This window comes from Erinaceus europaeus, chromosome 9 (assembly GCF_950295315.1).
Source record: "Erinaceus europaeus chromosome 9, mEriEur2.1, whole genome shotgun sequence".
Classification (NCBI taxonomy): domain Eukaryota; kingdom Metazoa; phylum Chordata; class Mammalia; order Eulipotyphla; family Erinaceidae; genus Erinaceus; species Erinaceus europaeus.
The window spans coordinates 39,971,883-39,993,044 of NC_080170.1; the positions used below are offsets into that span (position 1 = coordinate 39,971,883).

General features: G+C 44.0%; 2 protein-coding genes across 2 annotated transcripts in view; one reads left to right on the forward strand and one right to left on the reverse strand.

The window, feature by feature from the left end:
• SPTA1 (spectrin alpha, erythrocytic 1) overlaps nt 1–6,562 on the forward strand; it is a 69,315-nt gene extending 62,753 nt beyond the window's left edge. Inside the window, exons 47-52 of the mRNA XM_007530585.2 lie at nt 271–322; nt 1,105–1,292; nt 2,603–2,656; nt 3,246–3,392; nt 4,280–4,424; nt 5,110–6,562. Coding sequence (XP_007530647.2) covers nt 271–322; nt 1,105–1,292; nt 2,603–2,656; nt 3,246–3,392; nt 4,280–4,424; nt 5,110–5,235 — 712 coding nt within the window. The 3' untranslated portion in view covers nt 5,236–6,562. The remainder of the gene's footprint in view (nt 1–270; nt 323–1,104; nt 1,293–2,602; nt 2,657–3,245; nt 3,393–4,279; nt 4,425–5,109) is intronic.
• Nucleotides 6,563–10,191: 3,629 nt separating this feature from the next.
• Nucleotides 10,192–11,133, reverse strand: LOC103120169 (olfactory receptor 10Z1). Its single transcript, XM_007530535.1, has one exon. The coding sequence runs from the start codon at nt 11,131–11,133 to the stop codon at nt 10,192–10,194; it is 942 nt and encodes a 313-aa protein (XP_007530597.1).
• Between the last annotated feature and the right edge of the window lie 10,029 nt (nt 11,134–21,162).

Below are 21,162 nucleotides of genomic sequence, written 5' to 3' on the forward strand. Positions count from 1 at the left end.
GGGGGAAAACTCAGAGGAGAATAAGGTGGTAGGGAGAAGGTTTCTTCAGTGCCAGAGAAGATGGTGTATTTCCCTCTTATATGTCAGGCAAGGTTACCAAAATATGAAGGATTTAGTTCCAAAAATACTTGATGCTGTGACATTAATTTTAGGGAGACCATCTGTGGGGAGCACATAGACATCAGAATGTGTAGGTCTTAAGTTGATTTGTCTACCTGAAGCTTTGACCTCAGATGTTCTCAGTAATGTTTTCCTCTGGTTTTTACCTAGATCTTTGCTCAAGGAAACTGGAACTCTGGAATCTCAGTTGGAAGCAAATAAAGTAAGTGCCCTTTGCACATTTGCTGCAGAGATTTCCAGAAGTAGAAAAAGAAAATTTCAGAGGTTACACTCAAGATATTTGGGGACAAAAGTCTAAGTCTCTGACCTCAACTTTGTCAACAACCACACTCTCACTATTTGTCCACATTCTGCATACTAGACTATCAGATTGCCTAAGTGTCTTTTATTTCTGTGTCTAGACACAGGAATTCATAATATCTGCAGTATAGAGCCACTGCAATGACTAAAAAGAGAAACAAACACATAAACTAATCTCTTCCACTACTGGTGTGGTAAGAGAGTAGACTGGTGCTAGAAGATCTGTTAACAACTTAGTGAAACTATGGGTGCCACAGTGCTTCCTAACTTTAATTTCCTTATTCCCCCCCCCCCACCTAGGAGAAAAATTTAGCTAATGACATCTCACATTTCCTTAATGAGAGAACACATGTAAATAGTGAGATGTGTCTATAGTACTGGTCTTTGGAAGACATTCATTTGTCCACACACATACTCACCTCAGATCTGAGCATTCCTCCTTTCTCCCTTGTTGATAAAGGCTGGTCTGGAGGCAGGTGTTTGGTAGGCAGTGTGCCTGATGACAGTGTTCGTCCTGAGAAACACATTTTTTTCACAGAGGTTGAAGAAGGTGTCTAAGTATCTAAAAATTATTGAAAATTAGCAACTTGGATAGACTGGAACTTCCAGTCTCTCCTCTTCTTTCCGCTCCCATTGGAACTTGTGCCCTGCTGCCTGTTTGCTCCTTCCCTTGTCCTTTTCCAGAGGAAGCAAAAGGAGATCCAGGCAATGAAGCGTCATCTGACCAAGATTGAGGATCTGGGGGACAGCTTGGAGGAGGCTCTGGTCCTAGACATCAAATACAGCACTATCGGTTTGGCCCAGCAGTGGGACCAGCTTCACCAGCTGGGGATGAGGATGCAGCACAGCCTGGAGCAGCAGATCCAAGCCAAGTATTGACAGCAACTCACTCTGGGGAGAGGATGGGACAGATCCTATCCAAGTACTGAGACCCACTCTGGGGAAGAGATGGTAGCAGGTCCTTCTGAAACCCACTGTGTGGTGGAGATGGGGCAAGTCCAAGTCAAGTACTGAGACTCACTGTGCAGTAGAGATGAGGCAGATGCAAACTAAGTACTGAGAAGCATTCAAGGACCATAACAAGCAAGTTAAAGATAGTGCCTAGGCACACCCCAGAACTGATCCAGGGTAGATGCTAGTATGAGGAACATCACTCTAAGGGTGAGAGGTGGGACACTGAATAATTGAGCTATTCCTTGGGACACTCACCCCCAAGGTGATGGGGTACTTAACTGCCTTCAGAGCCAGCTTCACCTCCCCAGATCATGATGCCTCCCTAATGATTGGGAGTCTGTTAAGAAAAAGCAGGCACATTCACCCTGTGCATGGGTCTTACTACCCAATCATCACCATCTTTTATCTTTCCATGTGATCTCTCTGGTGATTACTTTCTTTTATGAAATTCTCTCCCACAATAAGCTACCTGGGTGACTCAGCAGTCAAGTGTGTGCCTTATGCTGGGCTCAAGTCCCGGCATCACATGATCAACACAGAGAACTCCAGGGATAGGAAACAGTGCTTCACTTCCTGTCTGTCTCTTTGTCTATACCTGTCCACCTCACTCATTTAAACTTTTTAAAAAACTAGCTTGGAAAGCTGGCTTAGTAATAAAGCATGTACATGAACCTTTGCTCTCTGACATAACACAAGGTAAAATATGCTAGCTATTATATTCCTGTGTATCTCTATCTCTATATCTAACACTCAAGGTATGATCTAATAGAGCGGAAGAGCATATTTCTGTATTTTATAAATAAATGCATCATATTAAAACAGTGTTAGGTCTAAATAATATTTGGCAGCATTAATACCTAATTCCAGTATTGGCAAACCTTCCCTCAAGGAGTTTAACGCCTCTGAGTGTTAAACTCTGCAGTTGCTTAGCTCTGCTGAATGGAGAGAAAGTATGCATTAAAGTTTACCAACCACTGGACAGGAAATGGGAATTCTATATCCTTCCTGTGTTCCTCCTTTGGTTATTTTCAACCATGAGAACATACAAGAAGCATGGTTTGCCCAGCAGCTATACAAAAGCAGTTTCAGGGCCTATGGGTCACAGTTCACCAAACCTTACTTAGGCAGTTCTGACAACAAGGAAGTCACTAATATCCTGTGTTTTGTGTGACATGGAACTTCCATTTGTCTGTTTCATGTCATGGGCTCCTTCTGTTTCTCCTTCCAGAGACACCATTGGGGTGAGTGAGGAGACACTAAAGGAGTTCAGCACAACCTACAAGTGAGTATAACTTTGTGTCTGCATGGGTCTTTCTTCCCCCAGACTGCTCAGAATTCATGCTCAAATTACTGGGTGTCCCTTCCTCTCTACCCCCTCCAACCCTCATCTTTGATGACTGGACCTAAATGAAGGTCGATACATGTTAGCTTCTGTCCTGGTTTTTAATATGTTTATGGGGAGTCCTGGACTTAACAAAACATATCATTTGGGCTGGCAAAATAGCTCACTTGGATGGAGTACTGCTTTGCCTGTTCACTTCCCAGATTTGAACTTGGCCCCCATTACACTGAAGAATGGCTCTGCTCTGTGATCTTTTTCTATTTCTGCCTTTCTGTCTCTTAAAAAATGTCACATCATTCACATTCAACATCATATGGCTTCCCCTCACTCATCAACTTAAAGAAACACACACACACACACACACACACACACACACACACACACACACACACACACACACACACACCCTGATCTGTCCATTCAGGTCTCTGGCAACTTTGTAACTAGTCGATCCAGCCCCATTGAAGAGCCATTCTCTGTTCTGACTCACCTCTGTATTCAACTGTATCAAATGCTTCCATCCTTTTAGGCACTTTGATGAAAACTTGACAGGGCGTCTGAGCCACAAGGACTTCCGGTCCTGCCTTCGTGGACTTAATTACTACCTGCCCATGGTGGAGGAAGGAGAGCCTGAACCTAAGTTTGAGAAGTTCCTTGATGCCATTGACCCTGGGAGGTAGGATGAGGACCAATAGTCAGGGGATGGGAGGGACTTTGATGCTTTTTCTAACACTCTTGGAAGTCAAAGGCACTAACTCCTGCTCAGAAACCAGCTCTGCGATTTGCTTCATTCTGGGTTCATGTTTGGCCTGTGAGTTTCAGCTATTTCTGAGGCTGAACTTGAGAGCAGCATCCCTTCATGTGTATAATATCCTCAGGGGGCAGGGAGAGTGGTACTGCTGTGTGTCACTGGTGTGGAGTCATGTGAAGAGGGATCTCATAACTACTAAGAGCTAATTATTTTCCTTTTCTTCTTTCCTTTTCTTCCTTCTTCTCTTTTTTTCTTTCTTTCTTTCTTTCTTTCTTTCTTTCTTTCTTTCTTTCTTTCTTTCTTTCTTTATTTCTTTCTTCCTTTCTTCCTCTCACCAGAGCACCACTCAGCTCTGGCTTCTGGCTTCTGGTTTCTGGCTTCCAGCTTCTGGTGAAGCTGGGGGTTGAACCTCGGACCTTGGAGCCTTGGGACCAGGCATGAAAGTTTTTTTCTTTTTCATAGCTATTATGCTGTTTCCCCAACTCCTAATAGCTAATTCTTCCTAATGCCATGGACCAAGAAAACCAGAGATTAAGATCTTGAGCTCAGTTAAGGCAGGGTGATGATGGGTATTTCCCAAACCTCATGAAGAGCTTCAGGCTGAACAACTCATTAGAATCCTGGGATTTAGGAAACAAGGTTTATGTGGCCATATGGGCATGATGACATTGGAGCCCACCATCCTTGAGAGCTGAGCTGGAAGAAGCACAAGAAGAACCCTGAGTACTTTAGCTTCAAGATGCTGGGGATGATGACAAGGGGTTGCCTACTTGTCTTGAGAGCACATGATTCCTAACACCTGTCTCCCCCAGGAAAGGATACATATCCCTGGAGGACTATACCTCCTTCCTGATTGACAAAGAATCAGAGAATATCAAATCCAGTGATGAAATTGAGAATTCCTTCCAAGCACTGGCGGAGGGCAAAGCATACATCACCAAGGAGGACATGAAGCAGGTGAGTCCTCTGCTGCCAGTTGCTTCATTCTTAGTCGTGGTCTCAGAGAAGACCAGGTTGCTTTGTAGACCACTTCCTTTGTACACAGCTCAAACCCTTATGCTGTTCTCTGAGAACTGTGGGCTTAATCTGAAACCCATCATGTTGTTTTTGAGACAGTCTCATATCCCATATATTTAATAAGTCTAACTTGGTGATGGGATAAAGGGTGTTGGCACATGAGGTGTTCTTTCAACACAGACTTGAGTTCCTGAGTTGAGCTGGCTTTATCCATTAGAGAGTATGGATATATGGGGCAGGGACATAGCTCTATAGGTAGAGTATCTGCCTTGCTGTGTGTGAGACCCTGAGTTCAAACCACAGGACTACATGGGAACTTCATGCACAGCACCACAAATGATAGAACTGTGGCCTTTCTCTCTCTTTCTCTGTCTCTGTCTCTCTCTTTTGGTCTAATTTTCTTCTCTTTCTCTGGATATATAGAATTTAAAAACTAGGGCCAAAAAGGCCACCTGATGGTATTGTGTATTTATGAGGCCCTTGACTCATTTCTCAGTGCCCATAATAATGTATAAATATGTGACAAAAGTAAGTGTTCTCTGCTCCTGGGTGGGGGGCATATGGGGAGCCCTGGAAGCAGTCCCCTTGGTTCCAGTCACCACCCTTCTCTCTTTGTGTCTTGCAGGCCCTTACTCCAGAGCAAGTGTCCTTCTGTGCCTCCCACATGCAGCAGTATGTGGACCCCCGGGGCCGAGGCCACCAGGCTGGCTACGACTATGTGGGCTTTACCAACTCCTACTTCAGCAGCTAATGAGCATATCATGATCTTAAAAAGTCTAGGAGTGGGGACTCTTGGGACTAAGGAGATACTCAGATATAAAGAGGGAAGAGGTGTGTGTATGTGTGTGTGTGTGTGTGTTTATTTCATGTAGCCTAGCACTAGCAAGAGAGTATCATAGAGTTAGAGAAGATCATGAATCTGAGCACCTAAGTCTTGCTTTTCATTTGTTGCGTTGACATGCATTTATCATGCCTTTTTTTTTTGAACATAGTATTTCCTTGGAGAAAAAGCATTCATTTTAAAGTATCTTTTTAATAGGGAAACATCTAGCCCAAATATTTGGACTGCACTGGGCACCCGTGCTTCTGAGACTTATGTTTCAGAGTGGTTCTCTGAATTAGGCAGAAGATTTCATGGCCAATAAGGGCCATAGTAATGAGTAGAGTAGACAGGTAACATCCAAGATGGTTCACAAAAAATTCTTCTGGAGCTGTGGATCATGTTGAAACTCTTACACCTGAAAGTATAGGTGCTTGATATTCTGGGGAACATCAATCACTCAGTCCATGGAATAGAACTATCCATAAAATACCAGTTTAAAAACATATTTTCCATTTAGTCTGTCCTTATTTTTTTCTTCCAAATGTCCTCGTCTGAGCAAATGTTATCAATCACAAAAGAGAAAACAAAACAACAACAACAGAAAAAACCCCAGTCTATCAGGGCTTCTTCCTTCTTTTGTCCTTTAAGTCCCCATATTTCATCTTCAATTTTAATGTTATAGGGAGAAAGCTTGTGTTGGCCTCCTTCTATCTATCTCCTATTAGTAGGAGTCAGAAGACTTGCTTGTAAAAATTAAAACACAGAAGCAAGAAAAGCCAGTACCTCCTCAGCACAATGTCCAGGCTGCTTTTGGTCTGAGCAGTTTCAGATTCCTAACTCCTCAGAGATCAGAGTGGGGCTGCTTGTTGCTGGGAGTTCAGGCCCCTTCTTGGCCCTGGGAAATTGCAGAGACTGGCTTCACCTCCTGACCCAGGGACATCAACACTTGATTTCCATGTTAAGGTTCACTCACACCCCACCCCACCTACACTGTGCACGTAAACAAGCCCTTCCATGGCCACAGACAAATCCTGTTGCAGAAATCATTTTTAAAACTTTTGGAAGACTGGTGGCAATTGTTCAGCCGGTAAAGCACAGGACTTGCATACCTGAGGCTCCTGGTTTGATCCCTGGCTCTATGTGTTCTTGAATGGTACTCTGACCTGCCCTTTCTGTGACAACAAAACAAATCTTTAAGGAAATAAAATAATTTTGATTTAAACAAAAAAGGTATCTCTCTGCACCTCATAACATCTACCTGTTTTATTGCTTTTTGTTTAAACTGGAATAATAATTAATATGGAATGAGAGATTCAAAAAGTATTTGAAAAAGAAAGTTTAGAAATGTCTAAAAAAGGTCAAGGGTGGATAGCATAATGGTTATGCAAACAGACTCCCATGCCTGAGGCTCCAATGTCCCAGGTTCAATCCCCTGCACCACCATAAATCAGAGCTGAAGAGTGCTCTGGTAAAAAAAAAAAAAAAAGTCTAAAAAAGATTAAAAAATTAAAAAGATAGCATAGTGGTTATGCTATATTTGTGCTTGAGGCATGAAATATTATAGATTCAATCCCTTCCACCACCACAAGCCACAGTTTAGCCACGCTTTCACAAATAAATAAATAGTCTGGTTATGCTACTAAATGTGGATACAGATGAACTAAAACTTCACTCTATGGGCTACCAGTAATCACATACATAATTAAACATCAAAACTGGCTGAGGGTGTGTGCTGTGACAGCAAAGGACAGGGCTCCTACTATTACCAAATTATTATTATTATTATTATTATTATTATTATTATTATTATTATTATTTCACCTGAGCACTGCTCAATTCTGGTTTATGGTGGTGCAGGGGATTGAACCTAGGGATTTAGAGCCTCAAGCATGAGAGTCCCTTTGCATAACCATTATGCTATCTACTTCCACCTGTGTCATACTATTAGCTAAGTGGTCCTGGAGACATACTCTAGAAGGCAAGGCAACCTATAATGAGTTGGGTGAGGCTGAAGAATAGCTGATCTGAAGCATGAGCTGCAAGGTCCAAAAGAAAGCACTCCTGAGATACACACAGCTTCTTCCAGAATCAGGCTCTAACCTGCTCTGTGCTCAGGAAAGAGACCCTTCGAGGGAGTGTGCACACAGCCTTTAGCTGGGGACTGTGACTACTCAACTGAAAAAAGCATAGCAGATAGAGCCTGTGTCCATTTCCCTTTTGGTCACTGGGGTGAGTTCCTCCTCACTGAGACTCATGATTCCCTGAGCTTCAGTCCACTTTCAGTTAAATCCCCGTCTTATTCTTGCTTATACTCTTCTTCATAGCAGATTGTCAGCAGAAAGCCCCCACCTGTCTGCATCCCTGAATTTCCTTCCTGATTGATACTGCTTTGTTGTGTCTCTCCTTCCAGTCCTAACAGGATACAGCCACTTGCAGTTGACCAAACTGGTCCAGGTACATCTAGTTCTGGTTTACCTCTGGTTTGACCCATCTCCATACTTATTGCTCTCAGGTGTCTTCCTTCAGACCCACCCTCCTAGTCCGTCAGTAGAGAACAGGTGCCCCATGTCCACTTCCTCACTTGCTGTGCCAGGAGCTACATCATGCTTGACATTGCATGCTTGGCCACCACCACCAGTCAGCCAGCCACAGGGCAGTCAGTGACACCCTTCTGAAACCCTGGCTCCTCGCTGATGTCTGTGTTTTGCTCTGTGCATAGAGCAGGCTAATCTATAAACCGCATTTTCCCCCCAAAGATCTGTTTTTCTTAATGAGAGAGATCAGAACATTACTTTCAGTATCTCCTGCATGCATCAAACTGAGGACCTCATGCCTGCAAGGCCTGTGCTCGATTTGCTGAGCTACCCCCCCTCCTGCCAGATTTCAGGTTAGTCGCCACCAAAGCAGCCCTGGAATATAGAATGAGCCCTGGGATATAGAAACATCTGCCACTCCCTTTTTTAGTTGAGAATGCAAAGGCACACAACTATGAGGAAACTTGCCTTGAGTAACATTAAAAAAAAAGCAGCTTATTATATTATTCTTTTCTATGGTGGTCTCTCTTCCCCTGACTGTCTGCCAAGCTCACCTTTTCTTTTAAAAAATTATTTATTTATTTGATATGATAGAGAAACACTGAGAGTGGTGGAAAAGGAGATAGAAAGGGAGAGAGAGAGAGAGCAAGACCTGCAGCACTGCATCACCCACTAGTGAAGCTTCCCCATTTGCATGTGGGGTCTGGGTGCCTGCACCCTGGTCCTAGCACATTGTATTGTGTGCACTCAACTAGGTGTACCACCACCCAGCCCTGCCAGAAGCCATTTCTCTGCTTGATAGAAGCTAAGCCTTGAAACAACAGAAGCCCTCGAGATAAGTTTCTAATTCCCATAGGAAGGATGTTTGCCAGAAACTAAGTGACATACCATATAGTTATAGTGACATACCATATAGTTATAGTTTAACAGAAATAGTTGCAAGGAACCCTCCACCACGATCTCTGCCTCCCCCTTCCCCCTGTGCTCCCCCTTCCCCAAAGCCTTAAAATGCCTGTGAACACAATAAAATTTTGCAGCTTGATCAGAGTCCTGTCTTGCTGTCATTTCTTGTGTCTCCTGTCCCTTTCATTCCAGATTTCGTGGGTTCCTAGCCCCTGTTCACTGCCCCGCTGGCCGGGGCACAGCCCCAGCTCATCTGTCCTTTAGGGACAAGTTCAAGAGATGGTTTAGACATGAAGCTTTCTCTGAGCCTCCATGGTGATAACCCTCATCCTGAAAGCAGGCAGGACATCACACATTATCATGTCAGCTGGACTAATTGAAACGTCACTGTGGCTCAAGTTTTGTACAGAACCATTTCCCTATGTGCTCCTGACAGTCGGCAATGCAAATGGGAAGCCTCAGACAGGTGAATGTGATGTCACAGTGGGAGCCTGGCTACTTAGCCAGACCCCACTAGAAGTTGCCCAGCCTATGCCCTGGCAGTGTGAGTCTAGTACCCCTTATCTGCCCCAGGAGTCTGACATCTCGCTTGACATACTGTGGGTGGATAGTGAAGAGGCAGAAGAGAAGACATTAGAGTGTCAGAAACAGTGACCATGCTGAGAGGGTCCTGACACCCAAATGGTCCCATTGGAGCAGGAGCAGTCTTCAAACAAGCAAAACAAAACAGACAAACAGACAAACAAACAAAAAATACAAGTGTGTTCTGACATGCACTCTACTCACTGAGGAGGGAGATTTAAAGAGAAAGAGGGCAGGGTTGGCATGCTAGCTTGCTTGGGTAGTGCATTTGCTTTGTCATGGTTACAACTCAGGTTCAAGCCTGTCCCCCACCACTGAAGGAAGCTCTGGTGAGGTGATTTCTTCTCTCTGCCTCTCTGTCTGCCTTTCTGTCTGAAATAAAGAAAAAAAAAACATCTTGAAACAGTGAAGCCACAGGGACAACACTCCCTTCCTCAAAAAAAAAAAAAAAATCATATATAAGGATGTGGGACACTCTGTGGGACAGAAGATTGACCACCTCTTCACTGAGCTGGACAGTCACACTGTCAGATTTGGATTCAGTCTTCCAGAGCTTGACAGAATGCTGAGAGTTGATGGTCTCCTGGTGTGATGAGTCTAGACGTTTCTGCAGTGTCCCCATGGTAGGCTGTCAGTCACTCCGTCCCGTGGGTCAGTTCAGGTGAATTCCTGGTAGGTGGAGTTCTGTAACTAGGTATGGGGGTAGTGAGTGAGGCTGAAGAGGGGAAAGAGGAAGACTGGGCTGTCTGGGAGGTGGCCACAGGGCCACAGAGAGAGAGACCCTTCAAGTGGTACCCCTGGGCAGGAGGTCCTGTGGGTGGTTTGGGATGGGGCTGTCCTGTGGATCAGCTTCCCTGGGGCAGCTTCATCCTTTTCCCAGAAACCCCCCTCGCAGAGCAGTTCTCAGGGCCCCCTGAACGGCCCGGTTCCGCAGGCTGTACACTATGGGGTTGAGGAGAGGTGTCACCACGGTGTAGGTGACCGCAATGAGCTGGTCTCGCTCCAGCGAGTAGCTGGCTCGAGGCCTCAAGTACATGAAGGAGGCGCAGCCATAGTGGACAATGACCACAGTCAGGTGCGAGGCGCAGGTGGAGAAGGCCTTCTTCCTGCCCTCGACCGAGGGCATGCGCAGCACGGCCGCCAGGATGCAGGCGTAGGAGATGGCGATAAGCAGGAAGGAGGCCAGCAGCACCAGCAGGCTGAGCAGCAGCACGGCCAGCTCACTGGGGCCCGTGTCCCCACACGCCAGGCTCAGCACCGGCGGCGTGTCGCAAAAGAAGTGCTGGATGGCGTGGGAGCCGCAGAAGGGCAGGCGGAAGATGACCAGAGTCAAGCTCAGTCCGAACAAGATCCCGGCCAAGAAGGAGCTGCCCACCAGCTGGGCACAGAGGCCCGGACCCATGCGGCTGGAGTAGTGCAGGGGTGCGCAGATGGCCACGTACCTGTCAAAGCCCATGGCGGCCAGCAGGAAGCAGTCGGCGCAGGCCCAGCTGGCGGAGAAGAACATCTGGGCCACGCAGCCAGTGAAGGAGATAGCCTGGCTTCCCGACACCAGCCCCAACAGCATCCTCGGGACGATGCCCAGGGTGTAGCAGGTCTCCGAGAAGGAAAGGAAGGACAGGAAGAGGTACATGGGGGTGTGCAAGTGGCTGTCAAGCCTAATGACCACAATAATGAATATGTTGCTGGCCAAGGTGACAAGGTACAGGGTGAGGAACAGCACAAAGAGCAGGGCCTGCAGTTCCCCAAAGCTGGAGAAGCCCAGGAAGACAAAGCCGGTCCCAGAGGTGCCATTGGCCATGCCCATTTGGTGCGATGCCCTCAGCCTTGGCGGGTGCGCCAGCTCTTTCTGTCTCGCAGGGAGCTGCCCTGGGCCCTGGAAAAGCAGGATGAGGAGGAGTCTCATTGCGGGCTGTGCCTACTGTAACTGGAAGAGGAAGCTGGGATTTAGGCAGCAGCTGGGTGTCAGCTGTGTGCACCCGCAATCATAAGCATGCATACATCACAGACACACAGCACACACATGCACAGATGTTCAGGCATACACACATATTGTGAACACATATGTATTCAGACAGCGAAATGTCCCCAAAGATAAAGTGGTTAGAACTGGAGGTGATTTTGCTTAGCGAAAGAAGAGGTGAGAGGCAACTACCAGATGGTGTCACTCTTATGTGAAATCTAGAGAATTCAAGCACTTGAGCTTTCAGAGAGGAGGAAGTATGAAAGGAGGAAGGAGGGAAGGAAGGAAGGAAGGAAGGAAGGAAGGAAGGAGAGAAGGAAGGAAGGAAGGAGAGAAGGAAGGAAGGAAGGAGAGAAGGAAGGAAGGAAGGGAGGAAAGAAGGAAGGAAGGAGAGGGAAATAGAAGAAGAAATGAAAAGAAAGAGAGGAATAAGAAAAAGAAAGTAAGGAAAAAAAGAGGAAAAGGAAAATAAATCTGTTGGTTCAAAATGGCTATTATTGGGTGGGCAGGGGACATAGAACTTTGGTGATGGTAGGTGTGGTGTGGAAGTACACCTGTAATCTTAGAGTCTTGTTAACCACTATTAAATCATTAGTGAGGGTGGTGGTGTGGGGTTGGAGAGGGCCCCCGAATATTGAGAGCAGCTGTTGACTGTAAACCAATTGTTCCTTGTTCCGTGTGTATATTTCCACCTGTGCCCATCCTGTGATAACTATAAAAAGGTGGGACGAGAAGTGATTGGGGTCGTAGACTCTCCCTTTGCTTCGAAGGGTGTTGGCGGCCTAAGCTTAAGCTTCCAAATAAAGGCTCTTGCTATTGCATGTGATTCTGGTCTTCTTTGCGTGAGTATTGGGACTTGAACTTCTGGGCATAACAGTGGTACGTCTGGTTGAGCACATATGTTAAAATGCTCAGGGACCTGGGTTCAAGCTCCCAGTCCTCACCTGAAGAAGGAAAGCTTCAAGAGTAGGGAAGCAAGTCTGCAGGTGTCTCTGTCTCTTTTCCTAAAAGCCTCTTCCCTTTCGATATCTGGCTATCTCTATGAAATAAATAAAGATTTTTGCAAAGGAATCACTAAAAAATCACTAATAAAACATTTCTAGAAAGAAACAGCCATGAAAATCCAGGGTAGTTTGACAAGAATCAGAGCTCATGACCCGAGGTTGATGCTAGTTCTTCATGCTCTGCTCACAGGAACTCTTTTGCAGAGGAATACTCAATATACTAAAAAATTTATTTAGGTAACAAGAGGACATCTGTTAGAAATTCAAAGACCCCCCACACACACACCTTATTACTGCTGACTTCCCTTAGTCAAGAGTGATCACAAGCTTTATTCCAGGAGAAAGTCTGATGAAGCCATGGTCCTAGAAGCCCAACACCAGGACCAGGGTTGGGGGAACAGCTTATCTGGTAGCTTGAGTGTCTTGACATGAATGCAGCCCAGTTTTGAGATCAGATACCAAATGGAACAGTGCCATACCAATGGGGGAATCTCAGGTGCTATGGTTTCTCTCTCTGAATGTCTCTTTATCTGAATGAAAGAGTAGCCCAGTATACAAAAGATCCTAACTTAAAAGAGACAGAGACAGAAAGAGAAAGAGAGAGAGAGAGGATGCGAGAGAAAGCGAGAGCAAGGTAACTTTTTTTTTTTTTTTTTTTTTTTTTTGCAAAAGCTGATGCAACAGTGTGGTTTCTACAGGACCAAACAATGGACATGTGTTTGGTTCCAATAGCACTTGTGTGTGCAGACATGCACTGCTCAAGCACTCACACAGCAGAACACACACAGAGTCACTTGAGAACACACCCGGGCAAACTCAGGGCTATTAAAGCTACAGTGGGTGGCTCCATGGATCAGGCAGCAGAGCCCAGAAGGCAAAGTGACTTGATGGAAGTTATACAGAGTCACATCTGGAAAACAAGGGCCTTGGCTTCTTATCCTAAGCATTTCCCACAAACAGTGTTGACATGTCTCTAACCCAGGGGACTCCTCACTAGCAGGGACACAGAATACGAATATGAAGCAGCTTGCTTCCAAAAGTCCCTGTGTACACACCACTTGACCCCCAAGAGTATCTTGTGGATGTGCTGAAATAGTTTAGTTGGGAGAGCGTTAGACTGAAGAGTATCTTGTGGAGCCCCTGAAACAAGGACTCAAGCTCTGGGTTCTTGTTTCTACCCAGCCAGAGATGGATCACTGCACTCAGAGCCCAGGCCACCAACTCACCTGGAGATGCTTAGGGAGAAAAGCTCCAGTCCTGCAGGATAAAGGAACTGAGAGCCTCCAAGAGGGTCCTGTCTGAGCAGAGATGATGTTCTAATGACACCAGGAATCTCTTCGCACCCTAGAGCCCAGTGGGGCACCCCATCTGCTTGTTATCCTAACATCAGCTCTCAGAAGCTCCAGACCCTTGGGAATGGATTTGGGAAGCATCTCTAATGATGCTTCTCATTAGTAAGGGAGAAACTCTGGGAGGAGCAGAAAAGGAGACATGAGCAAGGAGATTATAGGATGAAGATTCAAACAATAATTGGTGTCTGTGATGTGTTAACAGTGATATGCCTTACTTCCAAGTTCAAACAGTAACCTAGGGAGAAAATGTTATTAATCTCATTTGTTAGAAGAGGAGACTTGGGCCAAGATCACAGAATGTAGGCTTACTATAAGAGATACAGTAATAAATAGGGTCACTTTTTCTTTTTCTTTATTATTTTATTTTGGTGCTGAGGCCTTTGTGTATATACAATTTCACTGCTCTGGGCTTTTTTTTTTTTTTCATTCAGATAGAGAATGAAGGGGAAGGGGAGAGACATGCCACAATAGCAGAACTTTCTCCAGGGCTATAGACCCTCACAAGTAGTATCAGAATTCAAACTCATTGCCTCACACACATCAAAGCATGCACTTTGCCAGTAAGCCACTTCCTGGACCTGTCCCCCATTCTTGTCTCAGAAGCTGAGGTAACTATCCCCTGTGGAAGCCATATATGCTCATACTTAGAGGGGAGAGCATCTTGGCTCCCAGAGGGCCTATGTCTTCCCACATCCTCATCTATGTACTATGTAGCTTCAAAAAAAAAAAAAAAGTGGTCTGGGAGGTGGCACAGTGGATAAAGCACTGGATTCTCAACCATGAATTTCTGAGTTCAATTCCTGGCAGCACATGTACCAGAGTGATATATGGTCCTTTCTCTTTCTCCTCATTTCTCATAAATAAATACTCTCTTCTAGTTCCCTCTGAGCCCCCTTTATACATGAAACTGGAAAAGGGGGAGAGCCCATCTAGGTGAATCCTGGAGTCTAACTCTTCCCTCTGACTGTGTTATTTTTCTCCAATGTCCCAACAATGGGAATATTCACGCCACAATGGACATTTCACCCAATCCCACTTTCAGTGGAAACAGCAATGATATATTGTACTTGTATTCATTTGACATTTTGTTAACCTCATTAGATCAATTTGACACTCATAATGATTTATGCTCGCTAACATTATGCTGGTCCTTGTGCTTTGTGCCACCTGCGCTTAACCTGCAGCGCTACAGCCCGACTCCTGTCTTTCATCTCTTATTTCACTACACAGAATCACCTGCAGTTATATCCATTTTCTCACACAGGACACAAACATTGTCTTTTTTTTTAGATTATAGAGTGACATTTTATGGAATATATATCCTATAACTCCTTAGCCAGTCATCCTATGATCACACTTTTATGACTCTTATTCCCTTTCCTGTCTATTCAAATTATTGCAGGTTTTTGTTTCTCCAGCTTGAACAATTGATTACCTTTGGCATTTCGTACTGAGCATGCTTCTCAGCAATATATTGTCTCCATTCATGCTTATCTGAAAATATCTTCAATTTGGACCAACTAAATAGCTCACCTAGGCAGGTGTGCTGCATTGTATTGTGCTGGACTTAGATTCAAGTAGGCTTGAACTGGAGGAAGCTTCTATGCTATGGCCCCTTTCACTCTCTCAGGCTTTGTGTCACTATCTTTTATACATTTGGCCTCTGTTTAGGAACTTTCTTTAGCTGAATAAAAACCTTGCTTGTTGATTTTATTTTTCATCTTCCAGGATGATCATTACTGTGTCCGTCATCAGAATTCTGCCTTCAGCTACAGGATTCTTTATGACTTGTAAAACTTCTCTTGCTGTTTCAGTATTTTCCTATTATCTTCAGCTCCATCAGCCTGACTTTGACTTACTCACCTTACATTTATTTCTGGCTTGTAAGTTACTATTTTCTGGATCAGGAGTCCCCAAAGGACTGCTAAATTCAATTTTGGGGATAGGACATTGCCTAGGATTAATAGCTTTGCATCAGGAACTCACAAAGCACTCCCCCTTCCTGTTGACCTTGCTCATTTTAAACAATAGAGAGCTGTTAAAATCAACTACAGGTTTTGTTCTGCAAGGAAGACAGAAGAATCATGATCCTAGAGACTGAAGGAACCAAAGGCCTTGGACCTTACCCTGCTCTGACCCCAAAAATACAGCTCCTGGGTTCCCAGCAGCCTACTTCTTTGATTTATATAAATATTGATTCTCCTTAGAAGACAAAGAGGTTGATTTGAATAAAGAACTCCTTCAGCATATTGGGAGGTGGCACAGCAGATAAAATACTGAAAAAAAATTTTTATGGTTGAACTCTTTATTTTTTTATTTTAATTAATTAATTAATTAATTAATTTAAGAAACGAGACATTAACAAAATCATAGGATGGGGGGGTACAACTCCACAATTCCTGTCACCCAATCTCCATATCCCATTCCCTCCCCAATAGCTTTCCCATTCTCTGTCCCTCTGGGAGCATGGACCCAGGGTCATTGTGGGTTGCAGAAGGTGGGAGGTCTGACTTCTGTAATTGCTTCCCCGCTGACCATGGGTGTTGACTGGTCAATCCATACTCTCAGTCTGCCTCTCTCTTTCCCTAGTAGGGTGAGTCTCTGGGGAAGAGGAGCTCCAGGACGCATTGATAGAGTCTTCCAGGGAAGACTGGCCCGCATCCTGATGGCATCTGGAACCTGGTGGCTGAAAAGAAAGTTAACATACAAAGCTAAACAAATTGTTGAAGAATCATCCACCCAAAGTTTGGAATAGTGGAGATGAAGTGTTGGGGGGTACTCACTGCAAACTCTAGTGTACTACTGTTTTCAGGTATATATTTGCCCTAGTTTATGGATACCTGTGAACATATGCTCTATCTCCTGGAACCTGGTCTATCTTTGGGACTTTGTTAGGAAGTGAACCACCTGGGATGGAATTAAAGAATACTATGAAAGGAAGGTCTCACCCGAGTAATGAAGCTGAAGGGTTGTCGTTTCACACCTGAAGTCTCTGGACACAGTCTGAAGTGAAGCATGCTGGGGTGGCACTCGTTGCGTTGATTAGGTTGCAATCAGCAGATGCAATATTATTTGATAAGAATTGGGAGAAGCATAGGGGAAAGTGGGCCCTACCCTAGGGTCCCAGGACTGGGGGAAGTTTAGGCTCTATAGAGGAAATGTGAGGTTCCTGCTGTCTTAGGGTTCGAGAAGACAATGGATAGTTACTGTTATCATCACATTATTTGGTAATTGGGTTAGCTTTGAAAAGTCCCTTTGTTAGGCATACAATCAATTTTCCCCTTCTCATATTAATTAAATAGTGATTTGTATTACTACAATTTAATAGGTGTGTACATAAACACCATTTCCCATCACCAAAAGATTGTGTCCCACCCCTCCCCCACCTCCACCCCCCCACCCTGCCTGCCCAGGAAGCTGCATGTCCACCCTCCTGCTCACCAAAGGGTTTTTACTTTGGTGCCCTACTTTCAATTTAGTCAGATCCTGCCTTTAGTTTCCCTTTTTCATCTTCTTTCTCAACTTCTGTTGATGAGTATTGAATTTTTAAGCATGAAATCATGAGTTTGATCCCTGGCATCACATATGCCAGAGTGATACTTTGATTCTCTCTCTCTTTCCCCCTCCCTCTCACTGATAAGGCAATACATCTAGAAAGAGAGAGAGAAACAAGGAAAGGGAGAGAGAGAGACAAAGGAAAAAAGAGAGGAAGGGAGGGAGGGAAAGTGAGAAAGAAGGAAAGAAAGAAAGAAGCTCCTTCTTGGGGTTGGTATAACAATGCTTGTCTTTTTAAAAATATTTATTTATTTATTTATTCCCTTTTGTTACCTTCATTGTTTTATTGTTGTTATTGATGTTGTCATGATTGGATAGGACAGAGAGAAATGGAGAGAGGAGGGGAAGATAGAGAGGGAGAGAGAAATAGAGACATCTGCAGACCTGCTTCACCTCTTGTAGAGGGACTTCCCTGCAGGTGGAGAGCCAGGGAATGCTTGTCTTTCTATGGTGCTAGACAGAAGACTCATGTTTTGTTTTACTGTCAACACATTTGGAAAGTTTTCAGCTATAACTTCTTTAAATATTTCCTTCCTCACCTTGGGAATACAACATAGAATTTATGCAACAGACTTTCAAACCTGAGGCTCTGAGGTTCCAGATTCAACCCTAGCACCATTATAAGCCAGAGCTCAACAGTCTTCTGGTCTCTATCTCATTAAGATAAAATAACTAAAATATATTTAAAAGTTTTTTTCTCTTTATCTTTTTGCTTCCCTTTTATATTTAAATTACACATTTTCCTTTTAGCAATTATAAATTCAAGCAACTTCCATTTCTGTTAACATTTCTCATGCTTCCACTCTTTAATTTACTTTGATTTTTTTGAATGTTTATGACAAATGATGTGATTACAAATTCAAAATGTGTGCTGCTTAGAGTCACAATTTGTTATTAATTTTATCTGTGTACAGATTGCATTTTATTAAGTCATTGTACAAATAACTATTTTTCATTAAAACATTTTTAATTGTTTGTTTAGGTTGGGTGGCGGTGCATCTGGCTGGGTCCACATATTACTGTGTGCAAGAACCTAACTGCAGGGTAAGAAGTTTCACAAACAGTGGAGCAAGTCTGAAAGTTTCTTTCTTTTTCTCTCCCTGTCTATCTCCCTTCCCTTCTGAATGTCTGTCCTATAAAATATAAGAAGAATAAAATAATAAGAAAAAGAAATAATAGAAGGAAGGGAGGGAGAAAGAAAGGGAAAAAAGAAAGAAAGAAAGAAAAAAAGAAAAAGAAAGAAAACTGTTTTGGTTTTGTTCTGCTTGTCCTATTTCCACCCCCCCACCTTTTAATGGCTAGCTAAGCTCCCTAAATTTAAAATGCAAAATATGGGGGCTGGGAAGAGAGTAAGAAAGCAAAAAGACTTTCATGCCTGAGGCTCCAAGGTTCCAAGTTAATTTCTCCCCTCAACCCCCCACCCAATCCAACCCTCACCTCACCACCATAAAACAGAGCTGAGCAGTGCTCTGATACAAAATAACAATAGTTGTGTTAGAAATGGGAGACACAAATGAGGCAAATAGAGTTAGATGTATAGACAAAGGAATTCTTGAATGGGGGGGGGGGCAGATAAGGGGGGTGGAGAGAGCTTGAGAAGCCCAGGTAAAGTAGCAGGGAGAGTTTTACAAGCCCTGGCCAGGGAAGTGTGAGATCCCAGCCATGGGATAGGCTGGGGGCCTTCTATAGGGTCTTGGTTCAGGGCTGTTTCTGGCATGGGGATAGTTGGTGGTCTTTACAGAATTTCTGATCTAGTCAGGGATATTTCTGGTTAGATGTGTCCAGTGCAGGCAGGAGTAAGATAAGTTGTTCCTGTATGAGTGAGGGATCTTGTTCCCAGCAAATCCCCTTCTGTCTCACTTAGGTAAGTTCTTTCTGTGAGGATAGGAGTCTGGCCTTAGCATATTTCCTTCAAGAAGTGGTAGTAGTAGTATTGGTAGTGGTAATGATAGTCGTGATAATAGTAGTACTAGTGGTAGTAAGAAGGCAAAATGTCACTCAGCTATTATTAGAAGCAAATGATGTCTCTGTTCACATTTTGACATTTAGACAGGCTTGCATGTGTATTTGCTTCCTGGGTGTCTCCACTGTGAACACAGGGTTTAGTCATCAGCAATTATTTGAACAGTCTGCACCACAAGTCTTTAAGATTTTCCCCTCAGAAGATCTCTAAACTTCTGGTTTGTTTTGCTACTCCTAATCTCTGCAATCTGATCACACCAAAAGATAAGAAATCCTCTTATCTGCTCAAATTTGGATGGCAGTGAGAGAGCACATTTGCTCACAGAGGATTCTGACTCAGGAATCTTAGCAGGAACTATTGGTCTTTCCAAAGATGCCTCAGAGTTCTGCTCTCTTTCCTCAGGCACTAGGCTGTCTGCCATCAGAAAAGGCTCTGGTGGGGATGACACTCAGGTGTGGTAATTTAGCTCCTCTCTAGCTCTTTCATATGCAAATCTTCTCTTTGAAACATGCCATTGTTCTGCTCTGACCTTATATTATTTGATTCCTGGAGTGTGTGTGTCAGGTGCTTTGGAACTACTCCTAGGCAAAAAAAACCCTTCAGCCTCACAGTCCTCATAGAATAATGGAACAGCAATATTTTTAAATGAACAATTTCACAAATTTCTGGTTGACTTTAGTCACTTTTCAGGGATTTTAAATAAGTGTTTCTCTGTTCTCTCTCTCTCTCTCTCTGGTGTGTGTGTGTGTGTGTGTGTGTGTGTGTGTGTGTTGCCACCAAGATTACTGCTGGGGTCAGTGCCTGCATAATTCCACTGCTTCTTGTGGCCATTTTATTTTGATGGGGGTGAGAAACATAGAAAGATAGAAAGGGAGAGATAAGGAAAGAATCTTGCATCACTGCTCCACCCCTTGCTCAGCTCCCTTCCACACACAGGTAGAGACTGAGGAGTTGAGTCTTGATCCTTCATCACTGTTAGCGAGCAAAATCAAACCACCATCCACTGCAAGGAAGCAAAAGATGTTTATTCACGAATCGCAATCCGGGCCGAGTGGCAACAGACAACAGTCTGCCAGTTAGACCCTGAACAAAGCTCAAACCATACAATTTATAGGAATTCAGACTACACTCAAGAAGGGGGAACACATCACCTTATCAGCCTATATCCAATCATTTCAAACTTAGCAAAAGCCTGATCCATTCAGAGCAAAGCATGGGCTAGTTCTAAACATCACACCAGACCAGTAGGTCCCAGCCAAAGTGGGGGTCACCACATTCTTTTGTTCTTTGTTGGGACCACCCGACCATCTGTTTGCAATCTATCGGGCCATCATTTGTCAGACCGTTTTTAACTGTCTGGTAACAGTATTCTGTTGCAGAGGTCATGAGGAGGCCTGCTCGCTGCAGGGTCTGTCAAAATAATTGATGGCCTCTTAAGTTCTGTCGAGGGGAAAAGGGCAAGGAATTTTCCACCTCACTGGGCAGGAGGGCAAAAAGCAACTATATTTAAACTATTCTTAAAACTCAAACTTAAAAAAGCAACTATACTTACAACTATTTTAGAGTTACTGCCTCTAACAATCACTGTCTCCTATATGGTTTACTGAGTGAATCACCCAGCTCTTCTTTTGTTCTTCTTTGATGATATTTTTACCTATGAAAAATGAATCAGTGGACCCTGGGCTGGGGGGGGGGGATAGCATAGTGGATATGGAAAAAGATTGTCATGCCTGAGGTGCCAATGGTCTCAAGTTCAATTCCCAGAACCACCATAAGCCAGAACTGAGCAGTACTCTGGCAAAATAAATAAATAAATAAACTGATAGATATTTTTGTGCCAGTATTAATATCTAGTCTTCTATGTTCTGCTCAATTTCCTCATTCTACTTGTGGATAACTACACTATCATTCAATCCATGCCTCAGTCTGAGGGTCACCTGATGTTAGTTGTGCCAGTTAAAGTAGATTAACCTCTAGCTACATTAATTGGTAAGATAAA

What these genes read in the sequence shown, in the direction of transcription:
- LOC103120169 (XM_007530535.1), bottom strand. Translation starts at nt 11,133, where the DNA reads ATGGGCATGGCCAATGGCACCTCTGGGACCGGCTTTGTCTTCCTGGGC.